The sequence below is a fragment of the Salvelinus namaycush genome, chromosome 33 (assembly GCF_016432855.1).
Source record: "Salvelinus namaycush isolate Seneca chromosome 33, SaNama_1.0, whole genome shotgun sequence".
NCBI classification, from domain to species: domain Eukaryota; kingdom Metazoa; phylum Chordata; class Actinopteri; order Salmoniformes; family Salmonidae; genus Salvelinus; species Salvelinus namaycush.
Window position 1 is genome coordinate 6,283,005 of NC_052339.1, and position 18,806 is coordinate 6,301,810.

Below are 18,806 nucleotides of genomic sequence, written 5' to 3' on the forward strand. Positions count from 1 at the left end.
GAGTTCCACTAGAAATCCAAAAGTGTTTTTTATTGGGCAACATGCCTAGTCAACAGTCATATTTTTAAGCCTGGCACTGCCATTTCATTGACCCATGTGGCTGGAGAACAAATCATTTCCCTCGTTCGTTAAGTGTGTAAGCCAGGAGAGTGGCGGCAACTGGCGGCCAGCGAGAGAGCAAAAGCGAGGACTTGCGGTTGACGAGCACTTTGGCATGCTTCATGGAGAAGCACCGGTTTTCATCAGACGGCACAGTACTTCACCAGGGGATAAATCGCCACGGCTAAACTCTCAGAGTTCCACTACTAAAGACTGCGACTCGGCACCAAGAGCAGTGATTCACCCGCAAGCATTTCAAGGGGGCTCTCGTCCAACTGTGGTCTTCATCATAAAAATAACTTTACATGAACTGTTGGCGATGGGAATGGGATGATTCATAAATGCTGGACCAAGGACAAGAAGCACCGGCCTTCGCTGTGTTTAGGAGGAGGTGGTTGTTCCGCGGTACGCATGACTTTCCAAACAAATGGCATCTTTCAAAATGGTTGACATCTGTCCCTGAGGCTGTAGACAGAGATTTCTTGTCTGTATTCTTTATGACAGCTCGGGGGCTTGTGGGGGGGGGGGGGGGGGATTTGATGAATTGGTCAGTATCTTGATGAAGTAATAAGAGGGGACAGTGTAGAGGCAGCAATAATTGATGAGTGTCGGTCATCTAAAGGATCTCGGAGAACTGTCCGACCGTCTGCTCTTAGTCAAAGACGGCCGGGACTCTGCCAGCTTGAGTGGAGCGGTGTCGCTCAACCAATGGGTCGGACGTTCCTAATCAACACTGCTTAGGTGTAACGTTGACGAACAGCGGTTATGACAGGCTGAAACTCCAGACTGCTCTCTTTCCAAGTTCTCTTTCTCTCTCCCCCAATCCCTCTCTCGCTCTCCTTCCCCGTCTCTCTCTTTCTGTCTCCAAATTGACAGCTCCATTTGAAGCCTCCCACCCTGACAGAATGGTGCTTACTGTTGAAAATCAACCTGAAGCTGTCTGCGGGGGAAAAAGCTCACCTGTGTCTGCAGCGGTTAACTGAGGATGCCTGAGCACCACCAGAGGAAATTAAACCAGCCTTAACTTAACCAAACAAGGGCAAGAACCATAGCAAATGAACTGGTTTATTGGTTATGCTGACTAAATGGCACCCTGCCACACATATCAAACTGATCATAGAATAGCATGCCTGTAGAGAGAAAACCTACTATGAGGATTTACAGTGCACCACCTCTTTCCCTTCGCCTGTCAAAGGGTCACTATTACAGTGTATTGCAACTGTAGGCTCACCTACAATATGTCAGGAGGCACAACACTATACTGGAAAAGCCTGCATGGCACCAAAACAGTGCAGTGCATTGTGGCAGACCTGTCAGCCTGAGGGGCTCTTCCCCCGTTACCCCCACTCTCAATTACACCCACATTACCCAGCTGCTCCAGGCTGCTTGGCAGCACCTACAGCATAAATCTGGCCGAGCTCCCATTATGCTCACTTCAGCCGGCTAATGCCATAAAGCACTGCTTGTTAGCAAACTGAGGAATACGGTGCACTGTGCACTAATGCTGTGGGCTAAAAAATACCTAATAACTTGGAATACTGTGTACAAAATGGGATATCATAAAGACGCTGGGATTCTATTATGTACAGAAGAGAATGGAGACAAGGATTGTCTTCTATCCTTTTAATGATTTTAAAGTGTGGAACATTCATTTCATATTGATCCGCCTAAAATGATTTCAGATTCCTAAAATCAGATCAAATGTAATGTTATGTAAATTAAGAGTTATACCTGACAGATCATTTGACGGCAAATGAAATTTCCCTTTTACATATCTTTTTTTCACCCAATCTACCTGGAACTACCTGGATAATACACATTGTTACAGCATGTGTTTTGGCAAACACTATACCATCCGCAATAGGACTGTAATATGCATTCTATATGCATATTATTTTCTAACATCTTACATTTGTGAGTGACAAATCATGTGTGATATAGAGTAATGCACTGTACCATATTGAAGTGTGCATATTAAACAACAATACATTATTCAAAGGCGTATCCTGCAGTAGCTCCATTAAACTCAGTCCACTCTCTCTTCTTCCCTTGTCTCTCTCCCTCTGCCAGCTCCCTCCTATCACTCTATACTGTCGCTCCCAGGATACCCCCCCTCTCCCTGCCAAACATCTCCCTCTCTCTGTTATCCCCTTCTCTCTCCCACCCTAGAATTTTCCCTCTCTCTACCAGTTCCTTCTCTCTCTCTCTCTAGCACACACAACCCCCACCCCCCCGTCTCTTCCTCCCTGGTCTCTGTCTTTCTCGCTCTCTCCCTCTCTGCCTGCTCTACTCTGGCTCGGGGGCAGTGCTCGGCATTAGCCTGCTGCTTCGCCTTCTGGAAAGATCCCGCGAGGTTTCCAACAAAGAAGGCTGATTTTTAACAAGTCTGGCTCTCTTCAGCAACCCACTGCCAAAGACGGCCATTTGTCAAACGCACACACACACCTCTCTCTCTCTCCATTTATCTCTAAACGTTTCACTGATCCTGGGACACAACACTCTGCATGGCACTCCTCTCTCTCTCTTACACACACACACACACACACACACACACACACACACACACACACACACACACACACACACACACACACACACACACACACACACACACACACACACACACACACACACACACACACACACACACACACACACACACACACTTCCTCCATGTTCCTGTTGTCTACATATCTCACCTTCCTCCCCCTCTCCCCATCTGTTTCTTTCTTCCTGCGCGTGCCAGCAGTAAATTGTTAATTTGATCCAAAAGATGGCGGCCGGGTGCTCCCTATTCTGCCTAAGCTGAGAGGGGAGATGCGTGGGCCTTGTGAGGGACAGACTGAGGGGTCAGGCCAGGTGTTGTGGAGGTGAGATGGGCTTCAGGTCAGACAGTGTTAACGTTTGCCTCCGAGGACACAAGGCCGGTCTACTATATACACTATACTACTATATACACTAGCATGTACTGTATTATACTAGTATATTAATATGTACTGTATTATACTGCTATATACTATACATTCAGCAGAAGCTTTTCAAATTATATTGGGCATTCTGGTGCCATTTTATGACAGTGGCTTTAAAAAAAAATACCTTGCATATTTATAGTTTACAACAAGCAGTGTTGTGGTGGTTTTGTAGAGTACATACACAGGGATGCACACACACGCACGTGATCACACGCACGCGCACGCTCTTCCTCGTGAACGTCTCACATGGAAAGCATGCAGTACATCACAGAGACCAGACAACAGCCTCTTCTCGAAAATATAAAAACCAGCAAGGGGGGTATCAATGGAACTTGCCCCTTCATAAGGTTGTAGAGTTGTAACATATACTGCTAGTTACATAGTAACACCTTTGTAGTGACATGGTAATACAGTTAAGCGGATAAACTATATTACCATGTCACTACAAAGATGTTACTATCTAACTACATGTTAATACAATGTTACCAACTGACGGTGCCACTCACTAACTTGGATTATTCTGGTTACTGCCTTCTCTGAGAGGTTGTAACACAGCCTCTGCTGCAGCGCAACATCATCGACGCGGGGCTCAGTGTTACAACTTTCCCGCCTCCCTCCCCGCATGCCGTTGACTTTCTGTCCAAGCTGCTTGACAGCACAGTTGACTTTACAAATGAATCCGTCCCGATTACATCTGACAGCGTTACGGACCAATACATGCAGATTTGTGTTGCATCATAGGGCCTATCAGCTTTGATTTGTAGCGCCACGTCCGAGGAATACTAGTGCAGGCCAGTAAAACGTATCAGTGTGACTACAGTACGACGCAAAGGCATTCTCGACTTTGAGCTGAGGATTCCACTTTGTAGTGACATTTCCGCCAATGCAACTTGTATTTCGCCACATCGAAATCTTGAGAAAGATGAAATGGTTTGTTTGAATGCCGGGTTCTGTGGCAGTGACGTGACATTTAAAGGCTGCGAGAAAAAGTATGTGTTTACCAGATTTTTGATATTAATGGTTAACAATTATTATTTAACTAATAGTATGTGGTGTCGACCAGCCTCATTATTGTAATAATTAATCGATATTGAATAAAGATGATTGTTTAAAGAAATGACAAAGTCTCTCTCACTTGATTGGAATATCCCAAGACAAGGCCCTTACGGAAAAAACACACAATTTTACATGTGAAAATCACACAGTTTCACATGTGGATATTTTTCACGAGATTTCACAGCTGTTGCACTGGAAACAAAAATGTGCCGTTTCCCATAAGGTCACACAGTCGCAGTGTTTTGAACCTACATATTTTACACACTTTGACATAATTTATTACATTGTGTATGTTTATACAGTGGCAAGAAAAAGTATGTGAACCCTTTTGAATTACCTGGATTTCTGCACAAATTGGTCATCAAATGTCATGTGATCTTCATCTCAGTCACAACAATAGACAAACACAGTCTGCTTAAACTAATAACGCACAAACAATGATACGTTTTCATGTCTTTATTGAACACACTGTGTAAACATTCCCAGTGCAGGGTGGAAAAATAATGTGAACCCTTGGATTTAATAACTGGTTGACACTTCTTTGGCAGCAATAACCTCAACCAAATGTTTTCTGTAGTTGCGGATCAGACCTGCACAACGGTCAGGAGGAATTTTGGACCATTCCTCTATACAAAACTGTTTCAGTTCAGCAATATTATTGGGATGGCTGGTGTGAACCGCTCTCGAGGTCATGCCACAGCATTCCAATCGGGTTCTGGACTCTGACTGGGCCACTCCAGAAGGTGTATTTTCTTCTGTTGAAGCCATTGTTGATTTACTTCTGTGTTTTGGGTTGTTGTCCTGTTGCATCACCCAACTTCTGTTGAGCTTCAATTGGTGGATAGGTAGCCTTACATTCTACTGCAAAATGTCTTGATAAACTTGGGAATTGATAGCAAGCTGTCCAGGCCCTGAGGCAGCAAAGCAGCCCCAAACCATGATGCTCCCTCCACCATACTTCACAGTTGGGATGAGGTTTTGATGTTGGTGTGCTATGCTTTTTTTTCTCCACACATAGTGTTGTGTGTTCCTTCCAAACAACTAAACTTTAGATTAATCTGTCCACAGAATATTTTGCAAGTAGCGCTGTGGAACATTCAGAGACATGCTTCAGACATGCTTCAGACATGCTTCAGACATGCAGCAAATGTTTTTTTGGACAGCGGTGGCTTCTTCCATAGTGTCCTTCCATGATCACTATTCTTGTTTAGTGTTTTGCGTATCGTAGACTTGTCAACAGAGATGTTAGCATATCCCAGAGATTTCTGTAAGTCTCTAGCTGACACTCAAGGATTCTTCTTAACCTCATTGAGCATTCTGCGCTGTGCTCTTGTAGTCATCTTTGCAGGATGGCCACTCCTTGGGAGAGTAGCAACAGTGCTGAACTTTCTCCATTTATAGACAATTTGTCTTACCGTGGACTGATGAACATTAACCTTTCTGAACCACCCATCCCGGATCCGGGATAATTGTCATCAGAAACGCTGACTAGCATAGCGTAGCATAGCGCCACAGGTAAATAATATTACTAGAAAATATTCATATTCAAGAAATCACAAGTGCAATATTGCAAAACACAGCTTAGCCTTTTGTTAATCCATCTGTCGTCTCAGATTTTGAAATTATGCTTTACAGCGAAAGCAATACAAGCGTTTGTGTAAGTTTATCGATCGCTCGACAAAACAATAAGTACACCTAGCATCAGGTAACTTGGTCACGAAAATCAGAAAAGCAATCAAATTAATCGTTTACCTTTGATGATCTTCGGATGTTTTCACTCACGAGACTCCCAGTTAGACAACAAATGTTCCTTTTGTTCCATAAAGATATTTATTATATCCAAATACCTCCGTTAGTTTGATGCGTTATGCCCAGGAATCCACCGGAAATAGCGGTCACGACAACACCGATAAAAATTCCAAATTATATCCATAATGTCCACAGAAACATGTCAAACGTTTTTTATAATCCATCCTCAGGGTGTTTTTCAAATATCTATTCGATAATATATCAACCGGGACAGTTGGCTTTTCACTAGGACCAGGAGTAACAATGGCTGCCTTTCCCTTTTGCGCACAACTCACTCTGAGAGCCCCCACCTATCCACTTACGCAATGTGGTCGTTCACGCTCATTCTTCAAAATAAAAGCCTGAAACTATGTCTAAAGGCTGTTGACACCTTAGGGAAGCCATAGAAAAAGAAGTCTGGTTGATATCCCTTTATATGGGCAATAGGGATGCATAGGAACAGAGAGGTTTCAAGAACAGGGGCACTTCCTGATTGGATTTTCCTCAGGTTTTAGCCTGCAATATCAGTTATGTTTAACTCACAGACAACATTTTTACAGTTTTGGAAACTTCAGAGTGTTTTCTATCCTAATCTGACAATTATATGCATATTCTAGTTTCGGGGGCTGAGAAATAGGCCGTTTCAAATGGGTACGTTTTTTAGCCAAAAACGAAAATACCGCCCCCTAGTCTTAAATTAAGGCTTTTAGAGAAAATTTTGTAATCCTTTCCAGCTTTATGCAAGTCAACAATTCTTATTTCTTAGGTCTTCTAAGATTTATTTTGTTCGAGGCATGGTTCACATCAGGCAATGCTTCTTGTGAATAGCAAACTCAAATTTTGTGAGTGTTTTTTATAGGGCAAGGCAGCTCTAACTAACATCTCCAATCTCGTCTCATTGTTTGGACTCCAGGTTAGCTGAGTCCTGACTCCAATTAGCTTTTGGGAAGTCATTAGCCTAGGGGTTCACATACTTTTTCCAACCTACACTGTGAATGTTTAAATTATGTATTCAATATAGACAAGACAAATACAATAATTTGTGTGTTATTAGTTTAAGCACACTATGTTTGTCTATTGTTGTGATCAGATCACATTTGATGACCAATTAATGTAGAAATCCAGGTAATTCAAAAGGGTTCACATATTCTTTCTTGCCACTGTATATACAGTTATTATATTCAACATGTTCTCACTTGGGATTTGAACTCACAACCTCTTGGTTCACGGCATTCCGATCTTCCTACTATGACACCATGTTTGTGGACTTGAAAGTAAAATCTCAGCTTGGTTAAAATACACTCAAGAAAAACAATTATATTTATCATTGTGATTCAGGAGTAACATTACTCACGTGAAAATCGAACTTGCAGTTCTACTCGTGAATTACGTTCCAATGTTGTCACGTGTAGTTTCTGGTATGACAATGTTGACATTAGCATTCGTGTTTTCACGTGCACAAAACGCTTTCACGCGCAGTTTCACGTTCTCACACGTTGCTTTTACATGTTGTCGCGTTATCGCATTAACTTCAAATAAGACCATGTGATCGCGTCCTCTCTCTGTCGACCCTGCGGAAAGTGATCAAATTGTAACCGAGTGTTACGAGTCACATTTTACTTCACAGTGTTCTAGAGTAAGTAGAGTGTAACAGGTATTACAATTACAGCACAGAAGTAACCCGAACTAAGTACCACGTAACAATAACAATACATGTTGCACTACATTGACTGTGATTTCACCGACTTCAGTCGATTTCACCGATTGTAAGTTGCTCTGCCTGCTAAATTACTCAAATGTAAATGTCATAAATTCTTGATCGGTGGCGCCGTGCCCGCTTTTCACAGGACACGGTGTACATCAAGGAGGAAACACAAGTCTCAGAATACTCCTCCCTGCTTGCGCAGGTTATATATAAATGGCGTACAGACAGAGACAGAAGGCTACGGTCGCCCGCCCGCCCTCATCAGGAGCAGCTTGCCCAATTCCATGAGTCAGCGTTGATGCTAAGCAAAAAAACAACAAAAAAACAACAATTAGTCAGCCATCTTGTTCATAAAAGTGGCATTCGCAGGGAGGACAGTCTGTAACGTAGCTGGGGATTGAATGGAGCTTGATATCCCGTGGCATTAATCGTAAAGTTTGTTGTCTAAGGGAGGCTGCGTAACAATGTGAGCTCTGCCCACCTCAGCTCATCCCTCTATGGGTAAAAAAAGGGTCTCTGGTGAACCTGCGGCACAAATGATCCCAAAATGCTCATGACTTTGAGGACATTCATTGTCACAATATGCTATCTCAAATTCACAAAAACACACACCCTTAAAGACATACACCTAAAAAGACAGACAGACAACATTTACATATTGTGAATCAGCCAATTGTGATACTGTTCTTTCTCGCATTCACAGTAAACACACACACACACACACACACACACACACACACACACACACACACACACACACACACACACACACACACACACACACACACACACACACACACACACACACACACACACACACACAAACACACACAAACACACACGTTAGCCCTAACGAAGGGTAGGGAAAAGGTCGCTATTTAAAAAAAGATTGAAAGCAGGGACAGAGATTAATGCGCACAGGCATTTTTACGCACTGCGGGCCCCTTTTTTCACCATTAAACACACTACACACACACTCTCTGTTCGGTAAACCACTAGGATGCAGAGAGGGCATAAGTCCTGCGCCAAGCTGTGTCCACTGCCTGCCCTTTACGTCCTGTATCTAAACATTAGACGTCAAGGCTGAGGCTCAGGGGTGAACGCTAAGAACAGGTTAGTGGGGGAAAAGGAAACAGCTTTGTCACTACAGAGAGGGAGGGTCCCTTCAAGGGTGAATATCAAAAAGGAATAAAGTGACTTCCTCTCCTTGTCTCCTTTCCTTGAGCTGCACTGACTTGTGAAAGGGGTGGATTGGTGAAGCAAAGACATCCGCCATGTTGCTTTCATCCATCCTGTGTTTTCAGGTTTATGTACATTTCAAATGTAAGGCAATGCCCTACTAAAAACGTGTTACTGAAACGTATCGACACACACTGTCTGCAGCTCTAAATCCTTGATAGGAATGCGATGGAAGTAGTAATCTATTAGCTATGGCAAAGCCAATCAGTCTCTGTGATTGATCTGTCACTGGGCCATTCCTGTTTGTTCCTGTCAGTGCTGGGATTAGTCCAAAAGGTTCTGTTTGTTAATTGTGTGCGTGTGCGTGTGTGTGACAGAGAGAAAGATAATTTAATGTGTGTATGACAGAAAGAGATAGAAATGGAGAGAGAGAGAGACAGAGAGAGAAAGAGGGAGTAGGTGTGTGCAAAACCAACAGAGCGAGCCTCATGTCGCCGATGTGAATCGGGTCAAATGAAGATGTGCCATTAACAAACATTGACCCTTGGTCCTTCCTTGTCATTAGACTAAGGGCTCCAATCAACGGAGCAAACAGCACTCGGCTCAGTCGGGCTCCATTATCTTGCATAATAAGGAGCTGTCAGGGTAGAAAAGATCAGCTAGACGCTATGGGACATATCCGCTATCAAACACCAAACAATCCAATCCCGAGCCCCTCTGATGAATCGAGCATCGCTTAACCTTTTCTCTCCGAGCCCATTTGTCAAGCAGTGGAATAGATCTTACCTCACCCCTAATAGCAAACAAGACCGTACAAACCAAATGAAGAGCATCCACCACATCGTTATATCATTATCATTAGCCAGTAAATTGTTTAACCTGTTAGTTACATTTGAGCTAATATGTAATGCATGTAGAGTCACAACATTGTTACACCCAGTGTTAAGTTTTTTTTTGTCTCTCACGACAAGCACATTTTTCAGGGGGGCATGAGGGGAGGGGTCAATTGTCTGGGGGGGAGGGGGGGGGGGTTGGAAACTGAAAACCTGATTATGGTGGTAGCTATTCGGTGAAGAATTAAATGAAAGTCACACACTAACTTTTCGGTTGTAATGCCCTTATCAGAGTGAGTGGCAACATGCCCATCGCTGTTCAGTCGTGGCACCCCACGTATGCCGTTTGAGTACCACTGCTATACCTTCTTGAGGGCATGTTGTCTTACTTTGGATGTGTGGTACCCCCTGCAATTGCACTTATTTGATCTACGCCAGTATAAGCACACCTGATTCAACTGCTCAAGTAATCATCAAGCACTTGAATCAGGTGTAAGTCAGGTAGTTAAAATCAGACGTGCTAGTTAATAATGCGAAACACTTAAGATTAACCAGTGTCGTATTAACTAGGAACCAAACGGAAGTAAACGGACTGAAACTGGGAGGGACTACCTGAACTTTTCCAATAGGAAACACTTGTTTTCGTTTTCCATTACAAAACATTTTGCTAGTGTGCACTAACGAATACGACCCAGGCGTGCTAGCACTAGGAAACACTTTGTTGAGTCCTACAGCTCTTTGTCTTGTGAAGAACACGGAGCCTTACTTTGGATGTGTGAACTGGTCAACCAGGGCGACCTTCTCCACCAGGTCTCCTCCGATGCTCCTCACCAGGTCGTAGAAGTCGTTCTCTGTGTAGCCCTCGGCCGGTAGCCAGAAGGAGATGTCGTTGATCAGAGGTGGGTACTTACTGAGGGGCTTGAGGAGGGGAGGAGGAGAGGGAAGTGGGATGGCGAGGAGAGGAGATGGAAGCAGAGAGGAGAGGGGAGAGACAACTTTTAGAAGAAAGACGAACAATGAGAGACAGCAATGCACGCTTTGCCTGATATAGAGGTCCTGGCTGGCAGGGAGCTCGGCCCCAGTGACGTACTGGGCTGTCCGCATCACCCTCTGTGGCGCTTTGCTGATCGAGGGCGGTGCATTTGCCATACCAAGCGGTGATGCAGCCAGTCAAGATGCTCTCGATGGTGCAGTTGTAGAACTTTTTGAGAATCAAATATTTTGTGCCCTCTTCAAATCAAATTGTATTTGTCACATGCATCGAATACAACCTTACAGTGAAATGCTTACTTACAAGCCCTTAACCAACAAAGCAGTTTTAAGAAAAATACCCACCCCCTCAAAAAAATTACAAATAAAAAGTAACAAATAATAAAGGAGCAGCAGTAAATTAACAATAGTGAGGCTATATACAGGGAGTACCGGTACAGAGTCAATGCGGGTGTGTGTGGAACATGTTAAATCCTTAGCGATGTGCACGCCAAGGAACTTGAAGCTCTCGACTCACTCCACTACAGCCCCGTTGTTGTGGATGGGGGCGTGCTCTCCCCTCTATCTCCTGAGGTCCACGATCAGCTTCTTGGTCTTACTGACATTGAGGGAGAGGTTGTTCTCCTGGCATCACACTGCTACGTCTCTGACCTCCTCCCTGTAGGCTGTCTCATCGCCATCTGTGACCAGGCCTACCACCGTCATGTCGTCAGCAAACTTGATGATGGTGTTGGAGTCGCGCATGGCCACGCAGTCGTGGGTTAACAGGGAGTACAGGAGGGGACTAAGCACACACCCCTGAGGGGACCCCTTGTTGAGGGTCAGCGTGGCAGAGGTGTTGTTTCCTACCCTCACCCTGGATTCGAACCAGGTACTGTAGTGACGCCTCTTGCACGGAGATGCAGTGCCTTAGACCGCTGCGCCACTCGGGAGCATTATCAGGACAGAGAAACCATTGGTCACATGGAGCACTCCAAACAAAAGCCAATGAAAACATTTACAAACCTCACAATTGATGGTTATGAAATGAAACAAAACATGTTTCTCAAAAGTGTAGCAGGTTGTGAACTCGGCAAACAATGTTTCCACTCCGAGAATGATTACGGTAAATTACTGTAATTAATACATGCATTAACAGAAATATATGTAACCAAATGATGGGGATTAACAGTACATTTACTACTGGTGACATATGTAATGGGATTTTTTTAATTTTTTAAACATTATCAAAGGGCAAACAATTCACACAATGAAACAATAAATGCAGAAGACAGCTGAGCCATTCTGGAGAGAGACTTGCCTATATCGTCGCCACACACCCCTCCCCTTCTTGTCTCAACATTTTAAATTATACTCAAGCCACATTATCTTCATATTTTAGATGTTTTTCACTGACAGCCGCAACTCAATAATCAGCTAGGCCTATTGCCATGCGTGCTGCCCAAATTGCAGGATTCCCAAATAGGTATTGGCTTACACCGAGCTTGTGATTTCAAACAATCCACAGCAATATTTTTAAAGAAGCTAATGATCCGGTGTAGTCATGTATTTTATTTATTTCTGTATAGGACAGGAGTAATTATATGATTTTGGCAAATGTATTTCCATTTACTTCCCTATTGGACCCACCGCTTTGCCATTTCTCTCCTGTTCTATTGGTTTTCATATCAACTTTATTTTGTTGTCCAGAAGCAAAAAGCACAATCCTAGTCAAATTAGCAACCCAATCTAGTTGTTGCATCTTTAGATTCCCCCACTTTTTAATTTTCTAACAGATTTTCTTCTCTGTCACATTTGGAACAGCTATCAGCTGTGCTATTTATAATGGTGTTTGTGTTCCCAGGTGCTCTGTTTAGAATGGTGTTTTCCTGCTAATTGCAAATTTTTGAAAACGCTGTTTTATTGGCTGCTTCATTACATGCGTTGCCTGTTCTATTTTAAGATGTATTACCGTCATCGAAATGTGATTTTCATCATTCTGAGCGCCATGGGTGCAGTCAATGCATGTGGGTCCGGTAAATGTCTCAGATGGACGATAAATTAAAATCTCCCCGGTCACGTTGTCCGACGCCACATTTTCCCGAACGGAAACCCTGCGACACAGGGGGGGGGGGGTTGCATAACATCATGGCCTTGATAATCCTCTGTCACTCTTCAGTCCACTGACACAGGGGAAATATGAGACTAATTATACACTCTCCATGAATCCCAAATTGAACTAGCCCCTCCTCCCTCGGCACTTCTGTAGAGGGCACTTCTGTAAATCTGAAGAGATTGGATACTGTAGGTGTAAGCAATACGGAACATTTCCACAAAGCCTATCTGAAGGCAAGGTGACGCAAGTACCATATTGCTTATACCTATCCTATCCCTTCAGATCTGCACGAGTGCCAACGCACTGATTTGGGATTTAGCATAAACCACTTTTTTTCCCAAAACACATACAGTAAATGTATCCCCTTGTATGTCTTTGGTACTACTGAAAATTACAAAATCGTCTTTCAGCAGAGGTTTTTATCCAAAGCAACTTCAATCTAACGCATATATTCATTGTATGTGGGCTCAAACCCCAAACTCTGCTGCATCAAACACCACAGTCCAACCAACAGAGCCATTAGAAATATACAGTCGTGGCCAAAAATATTGGCACCCAGTTGTACTTTGGTCAAGTAACTCACAATTTTCCCGAAAAATAAGTTGAAATTGACCGAAGTATTTGGTCTCCACAATTCTTTATTTCACTGTTAATATTACAGAACCTTTGTTTTTGATTCAGAACTTAATATATCCATTTAAAATCAGAAAAACAGAAATGGAATTGAAAAAACTATTGACAACCCAGACTTAATATTTGGTAGCACAGTCTTCGGTCAAAATAACTGCAATCAAGTGCCTCCTATAGCCATCGATGAGCTTCCTGCACCTCTGTACTGGCAGTTTGGCCCACTCCTCTTGTGCAAACTGCTCCAGTTCTCCCAGATTTGAAGGGTGCCTTCGCCCAACTGCTCTTTTCAGATCTCTCCACAAGTGTTCAATGGAATTTAGATCTGGACTCATTGCGGGCCACTTCAGAACAGTCCAGCGTTTTGTCTTGAACCCTTCCTGGGTGCTTTTTGAAGTGTGTTTGGGGTCATTGTCCTACTGGAAGACCCATGACCTTCGACAGAGACCCAGCTTTCTGACACGGGGTCCGACATTGAGCTCCAAAATGCCTTGGTATTCTCCTGATTTCATGACGCCATGCACACGTTCAAGGCACCCAGTGCCTGAGGCAGCAAAGCAACCCCAAAACATCACTGAACCTCCTCCATGTTTGAGTGTAGGGAAGGTGTTGTTTTCTTTGAAAGATTCCATTTGTTTTCTGTTGACATAGAAAAGGTGTGCTTTACCAAAAAGCTCTAAATTTAGCATAGGATTTTGTCATGTTCAGGTGTATTTCGGCAAATTGCAGTCGGGCTTTCTTATGTCTCTCTCTCGCAGCAGTGGGGTGCTGCTGGGTCTCCTACCATATAATCCCCTTTCATTTAGTTGGCGACAGATGGTGCGAGTTGAAACTCTTGTACCTGGTGTCTGAAAGTCCGCTTGAATCTGTGTAGCAGTCGATCGAGGTGCTTTCTCCACCATTCACACGATCCCTTGCTGCAATCTTCCATCAAGTTCTCTTGCGGCCACGTCCAGTGAGGTTGGCTACAGTGGCATGGGCCTTAAACATCTTGATAATATTCCGTACGGTGGAAACAGGAACATCAAGGTCTGTGGAGATGGACTTGTAGCCTTGAGATTGTCCACGCTTGGCTACAATCTTGTGTCTGACCTCAGATAATTGTCTGGTTTTCTTTCTTTTCTCCATACTCATTGCGGTATACACAGTGACACAAAACAGGAGAATGAGTCCTTTTCTCTATTAAATTAGGGATTTTTATATTGCAGGCACCAAGATCAATTCCAAAATATTTGGGCAGTTTCTCCCATTTTTCTCTGCAGATCCTCTCAAGCTCTGTCAGGTTGGATGGGGAGCGTTGCTTTGCACAGCTATTTTCAGGTCTCTCCAGAGATGTATTTGGTATTTTATTAGGATCCTCATTAGCTGTTGCAAAAGCAGCAGCTACTCTTCCTGGGGTCCACACAAAACATGAAACATAAAACAGAATGACATAATACAGAACATCATTAGACAAGAATAGAACTACATACTTTAAAAAAAAGGCACACGTAGCCTACATATCAATGACACAAACTATCTAGGTCAAATAGGGGAGAGGTGTTGTGCCACGAGGTGTTGCTTTATCTGTTTTTTTAAACCAGACTTGCTGTTTATTTGAGCAATATGAGATGGAAGGAAGTTCCATGCAATAAGGGCTCTATATAATACTGTGCGTTTTCTTGAATATGTTCTGAATTTGGGGACTATGAAAAGACCCCTGGTGACATGTTTGGTGGGATAAGTGTGTGTGTCAGAGCTGTGTGTAAGTTGACTATGCAAACAATTTGGGATTTTCAACACATTAATGTTCTTATAAAAAGAAGAAGTGATGCAGTCAGACTCTCCTCAACTCTTAGCCAAGACAGACTGGCATGCATAGTATTTATATCAGCCCTCTGACTACAATTAAGAGCAAAACGTGCCGCTCTGTTCTGGTCCAGCTGCAGCTTAACTAGGTCTTTCCTTGCCGCACTGGACCACACGACTGGACAATAATCAAGATTAGACAAAACTAGAGTATGCAGAACTTGCTTTTTGGAATGTGGTGTCAAAAAAGCACAGCATATCTTTATTATGGCTAGACCTCTCCCCATCTTTACAACCACTGAATCTATAAAATTTTGACCATGACAGTTAACAGTCTAAGGTAACGCCAAGTCTTTTAGTCTCCTCAACTTGTTCAACAGCCACATCATTCATTACCAGGTCTAGCACTTAAGGAATGATTTGTACCAAATACAATGCTCTTAGTAATGTTCGATCAGGTTCAAGTCCGGGCTCTGGCTGGGCCACTCAAGGATATTCAGAGACTTGTCCCGAAGCCACTCCTGCATTGTCTTGGCTGTGTGCTTAGTGTCGTTGTCCTGTTGGAAGATGAACCTTCTCCCCAGGTCCTGAGCGCTCTGGAGCAGGTTATCATCAAGGATCTCTCTGTACTTTGCGCCGTTCATCTTCGCCTCGATCCTGACTAGTCTCCCAGTCCCTGCCGCTGAAAAACACCCCCACAGCATGATGCTGCCACTACCATGCTTCACCGTTGGGATGATGCCAGGTTTCCTCCAGACGTGATGCTTGGCATTCAGGCCAAAGAGTTGAATCTTGTTTCCCATGCATGGTCTGAGAGTCTTAATGAGGTTGGGAGATTGGGAACTTAAATGGACGAGCTAAAGCCAACTTCATAAAATTCCTAGGTGACTATTAGTATTACAGAGAGAAAAAAAAATCTAACTATATTTTTTATTTTAACAGGACAAATCTGAGGGGGCATGTGCCCCTATTCCCCGTATGCTCTGCTTATGAGCATGGCTCTTTATGGAACCTTAAAAAAGGTTCAATATAGCACCAAAAAGGTATCCGCTATGGATACAAGCCAAGGAGCCCTTATTTGGCACTAAAAAAACGAGGTGTGTAGGTGTTGGACAAACCTACCGAGGTCAATGAAATAAAGAAGTAAAAATAAAAACATTAAAAAAAAAAAAGTTAGGTAAAAACATAAAAACAAAATAAAAACGCATACATTCACGTGTTTTTATTTCTTGTGTGTTTTTATTTATCTGACCTAGTATTGAATCCATGCTTTAAGATCCCGATTCTGGATTTTATTACCAGCGATATTGAACACTGCATTATACAAAACACTTTGTAAGTCAGCATTTCACTGTGGTTTTTACATCTATTGTATCCTGTGCACGCAACAAGTCAACTTTGATTTGATGTGAAAGTCTCATCATGTACCAGTCCAATTAATGATGTGCAATTATCTGCACAGTAAGCACATTCTAATAGGCCCCAATTCTGGCCCCCCAAAAAATCTATCAATACCGGCTAGCTAAAAAGCCTATCTCAGTTTCTGGCCAAATCCTCCAACAACAACGGCTACCATTAAGTCATCACAGCCAGGCAGCATTAATAACTCGGAGGATCAGACCTATTGATTCAGTCTCTTTTCTCTGTCTCACTCAGGCTGTTTGAAGGAGTACTCGTTCATTTGAGAAAAAAAATACAAAAAACCCCCAGCCATTTGGTTTGCTATAAAGCGCAGGTATGGAGCTGGAGAAGTGAAACCACTTTTACATTTGTAGATTTAACGATATTTTGAGGCTAAACATTGTATGTTTACAACAACATAAATTAGAAGCAATAGCGTAAAACAATCTTTTTGGGGTTATATGATGGGGATAATACAGTTGAGGTCGGAACTCAGTTTCACAATTCCTGACATTTAATCCTAGTAAAAATTCTCTGTTTTAGGTCAGTTAGGATCACCACTTTATTTTAAGAATGTGAAATGTCAGAATAATAGTAGAGAGAATGATTTATTTCAGATTTATGTCTTTCATCACATTCCCAGTGGGTTAGAAGTTTACATACACTCAATTAGTATTTGGTAGCATTGCCTTTAAATTGATTCACTTGGGTCAAACGTTTCGGGTAGCCTTCCACAAGCTTCCCACAATAAGTTGGGTGAATTTTGGCCCATTCCTCCTGATAGAACTGGTGTAACTGAGTCAGGTTTGTAGGCCTTCTTGCTCGCACACGCTTTTTCAGTTCTGCCCACAAATGTTCTTTAGAATTGAGGTCAGGGCTTTGTGATGGCCACTCCAATACCTTGATTTTGTTGTCCTTAAGCCATTTTGCCATAACTTCGGAAGTATGCTTGGGTCATTGTCCATTTGCAAGACCCATTTACGACCAAGCTTTATCTTCCTGACTGATGTCTTGAGCTGTATATCCACATAATTGTGCTTCCTCATGATGCCATCTATTTTGTGAAGGGCACCAGTCCCTCCTGAGGCAAACCACCCCCACCACATGATGCTGCCACCCCCGTGCTTCACAGTTGGGATGGTGTTCTTTGGCTCGCAAGCCTCCCCCTTTTTCCTCCAAACATAACGATGGTCATTATGGCCAAACATTTGTATTTTTGTTTCATCAGACCAGAGGGGACATTTCTCCAAAAAGTACGATCTTTGTCCCCATGTGCAGTTGCAAACCGTAGTCTGGCTTTTTTATGGCGGTTTTGGAGCAGTGGCTTCTTCCTTGCTGAGCGGCCTTTCAGGTTACGTTGATATAGGACTCGTTTTACTGTGGAAATAGATACTTTTGTACCGGTTTCCTCCAGCATCTTCACAAGGTCTTTTGCTGTTGTTCTTGGATTGATTTGCACTTTTCGCACCAAAGTACGTTCATCTCTAGGAGACAGAACGCGTCTCCTTCCTGAGCGGTATGACAGCTGCGTGGTCCTATGGTGTTTATACTAGCGTACTATTGTTTGGACAGATGAACGTGGTACCTTCAGGCGTTTAGAAATTGCTCCCAAGGATGAGCCAGACTGGTGGAGGTCTACCATTTATTTTTCTGAGGTCTTGGCTGATTTCAATTGATTTTCCCATGATGTCAAGCAAAGAGGCACTGAGTTTGAAGGTAGGCCTTGAAATACATCCACAGGTACACCTCCAATTGACTCAAATGATGCCAATTAGCCTATCAGAAGCATCTAAAGCCATGACATCATTTTCTGGAATTGTCCAAGCTGTTTAAAAGGCACAGACAACTTAGTGTATGTAAACTTCTGACCCCCTGGAATTGTGATACTGTGAATTATAAGTGAAATAATCTGTCTGTAAACAATTGTTGGAAAAAATTTTTGTGTCATGCACAAAGTAGATGTCCTAACCGACTTGCCAAAACTATAGTTTGTTAACAATAAATGTGTGGAGTGGTTGAAAAACTAGTTTTAATGACAACCTAAGTGTATGTAAACTTCCGACTTCAACTGTAGTTAAGCCAAGCACATGATGCCTTGAGTTCAGATTCGGAATACGGTTTAAGAAGCTATTATGTGCAGTTGCCACACCCTGTGGCAAAAACAAACGTTCTGAAAAGACTTAAAGGGACTAGTAAGTTTGTTTGTTATTGTTTTTGGTCCAGGAGCTAAAATGGAAAACAAATCCTGCACACTATGCTTGCCAAGTATCACT

The 18,806-nt window shown here is 43.0% G+C and overlaps 1 protein-coding gene across 1 annotated transcript in view; it reads right to left on the reverse strand.

Annotated features, from left to right (window-relative positions):
• LOC120028061 (phenylalanine--tRNA ligase, mitochondrial-like) overlaps positions 1-18,806 on the reverse strand; it is a 134,240-nt gene that overhangs the window by 50,259 nt on the left and 65,175 nt on the right. Inside the window, exon 7 of the mRNA XM_038973210.1 lies at positions 10,399-10,550. Within this exon, the coding sequence (XP_038829138.1) occupies positions 10,399-10,550 (152 nt within the window). The remainder of the gene's footprint in view (positions 1-10,398; positions 10,551-18,806) is intronic.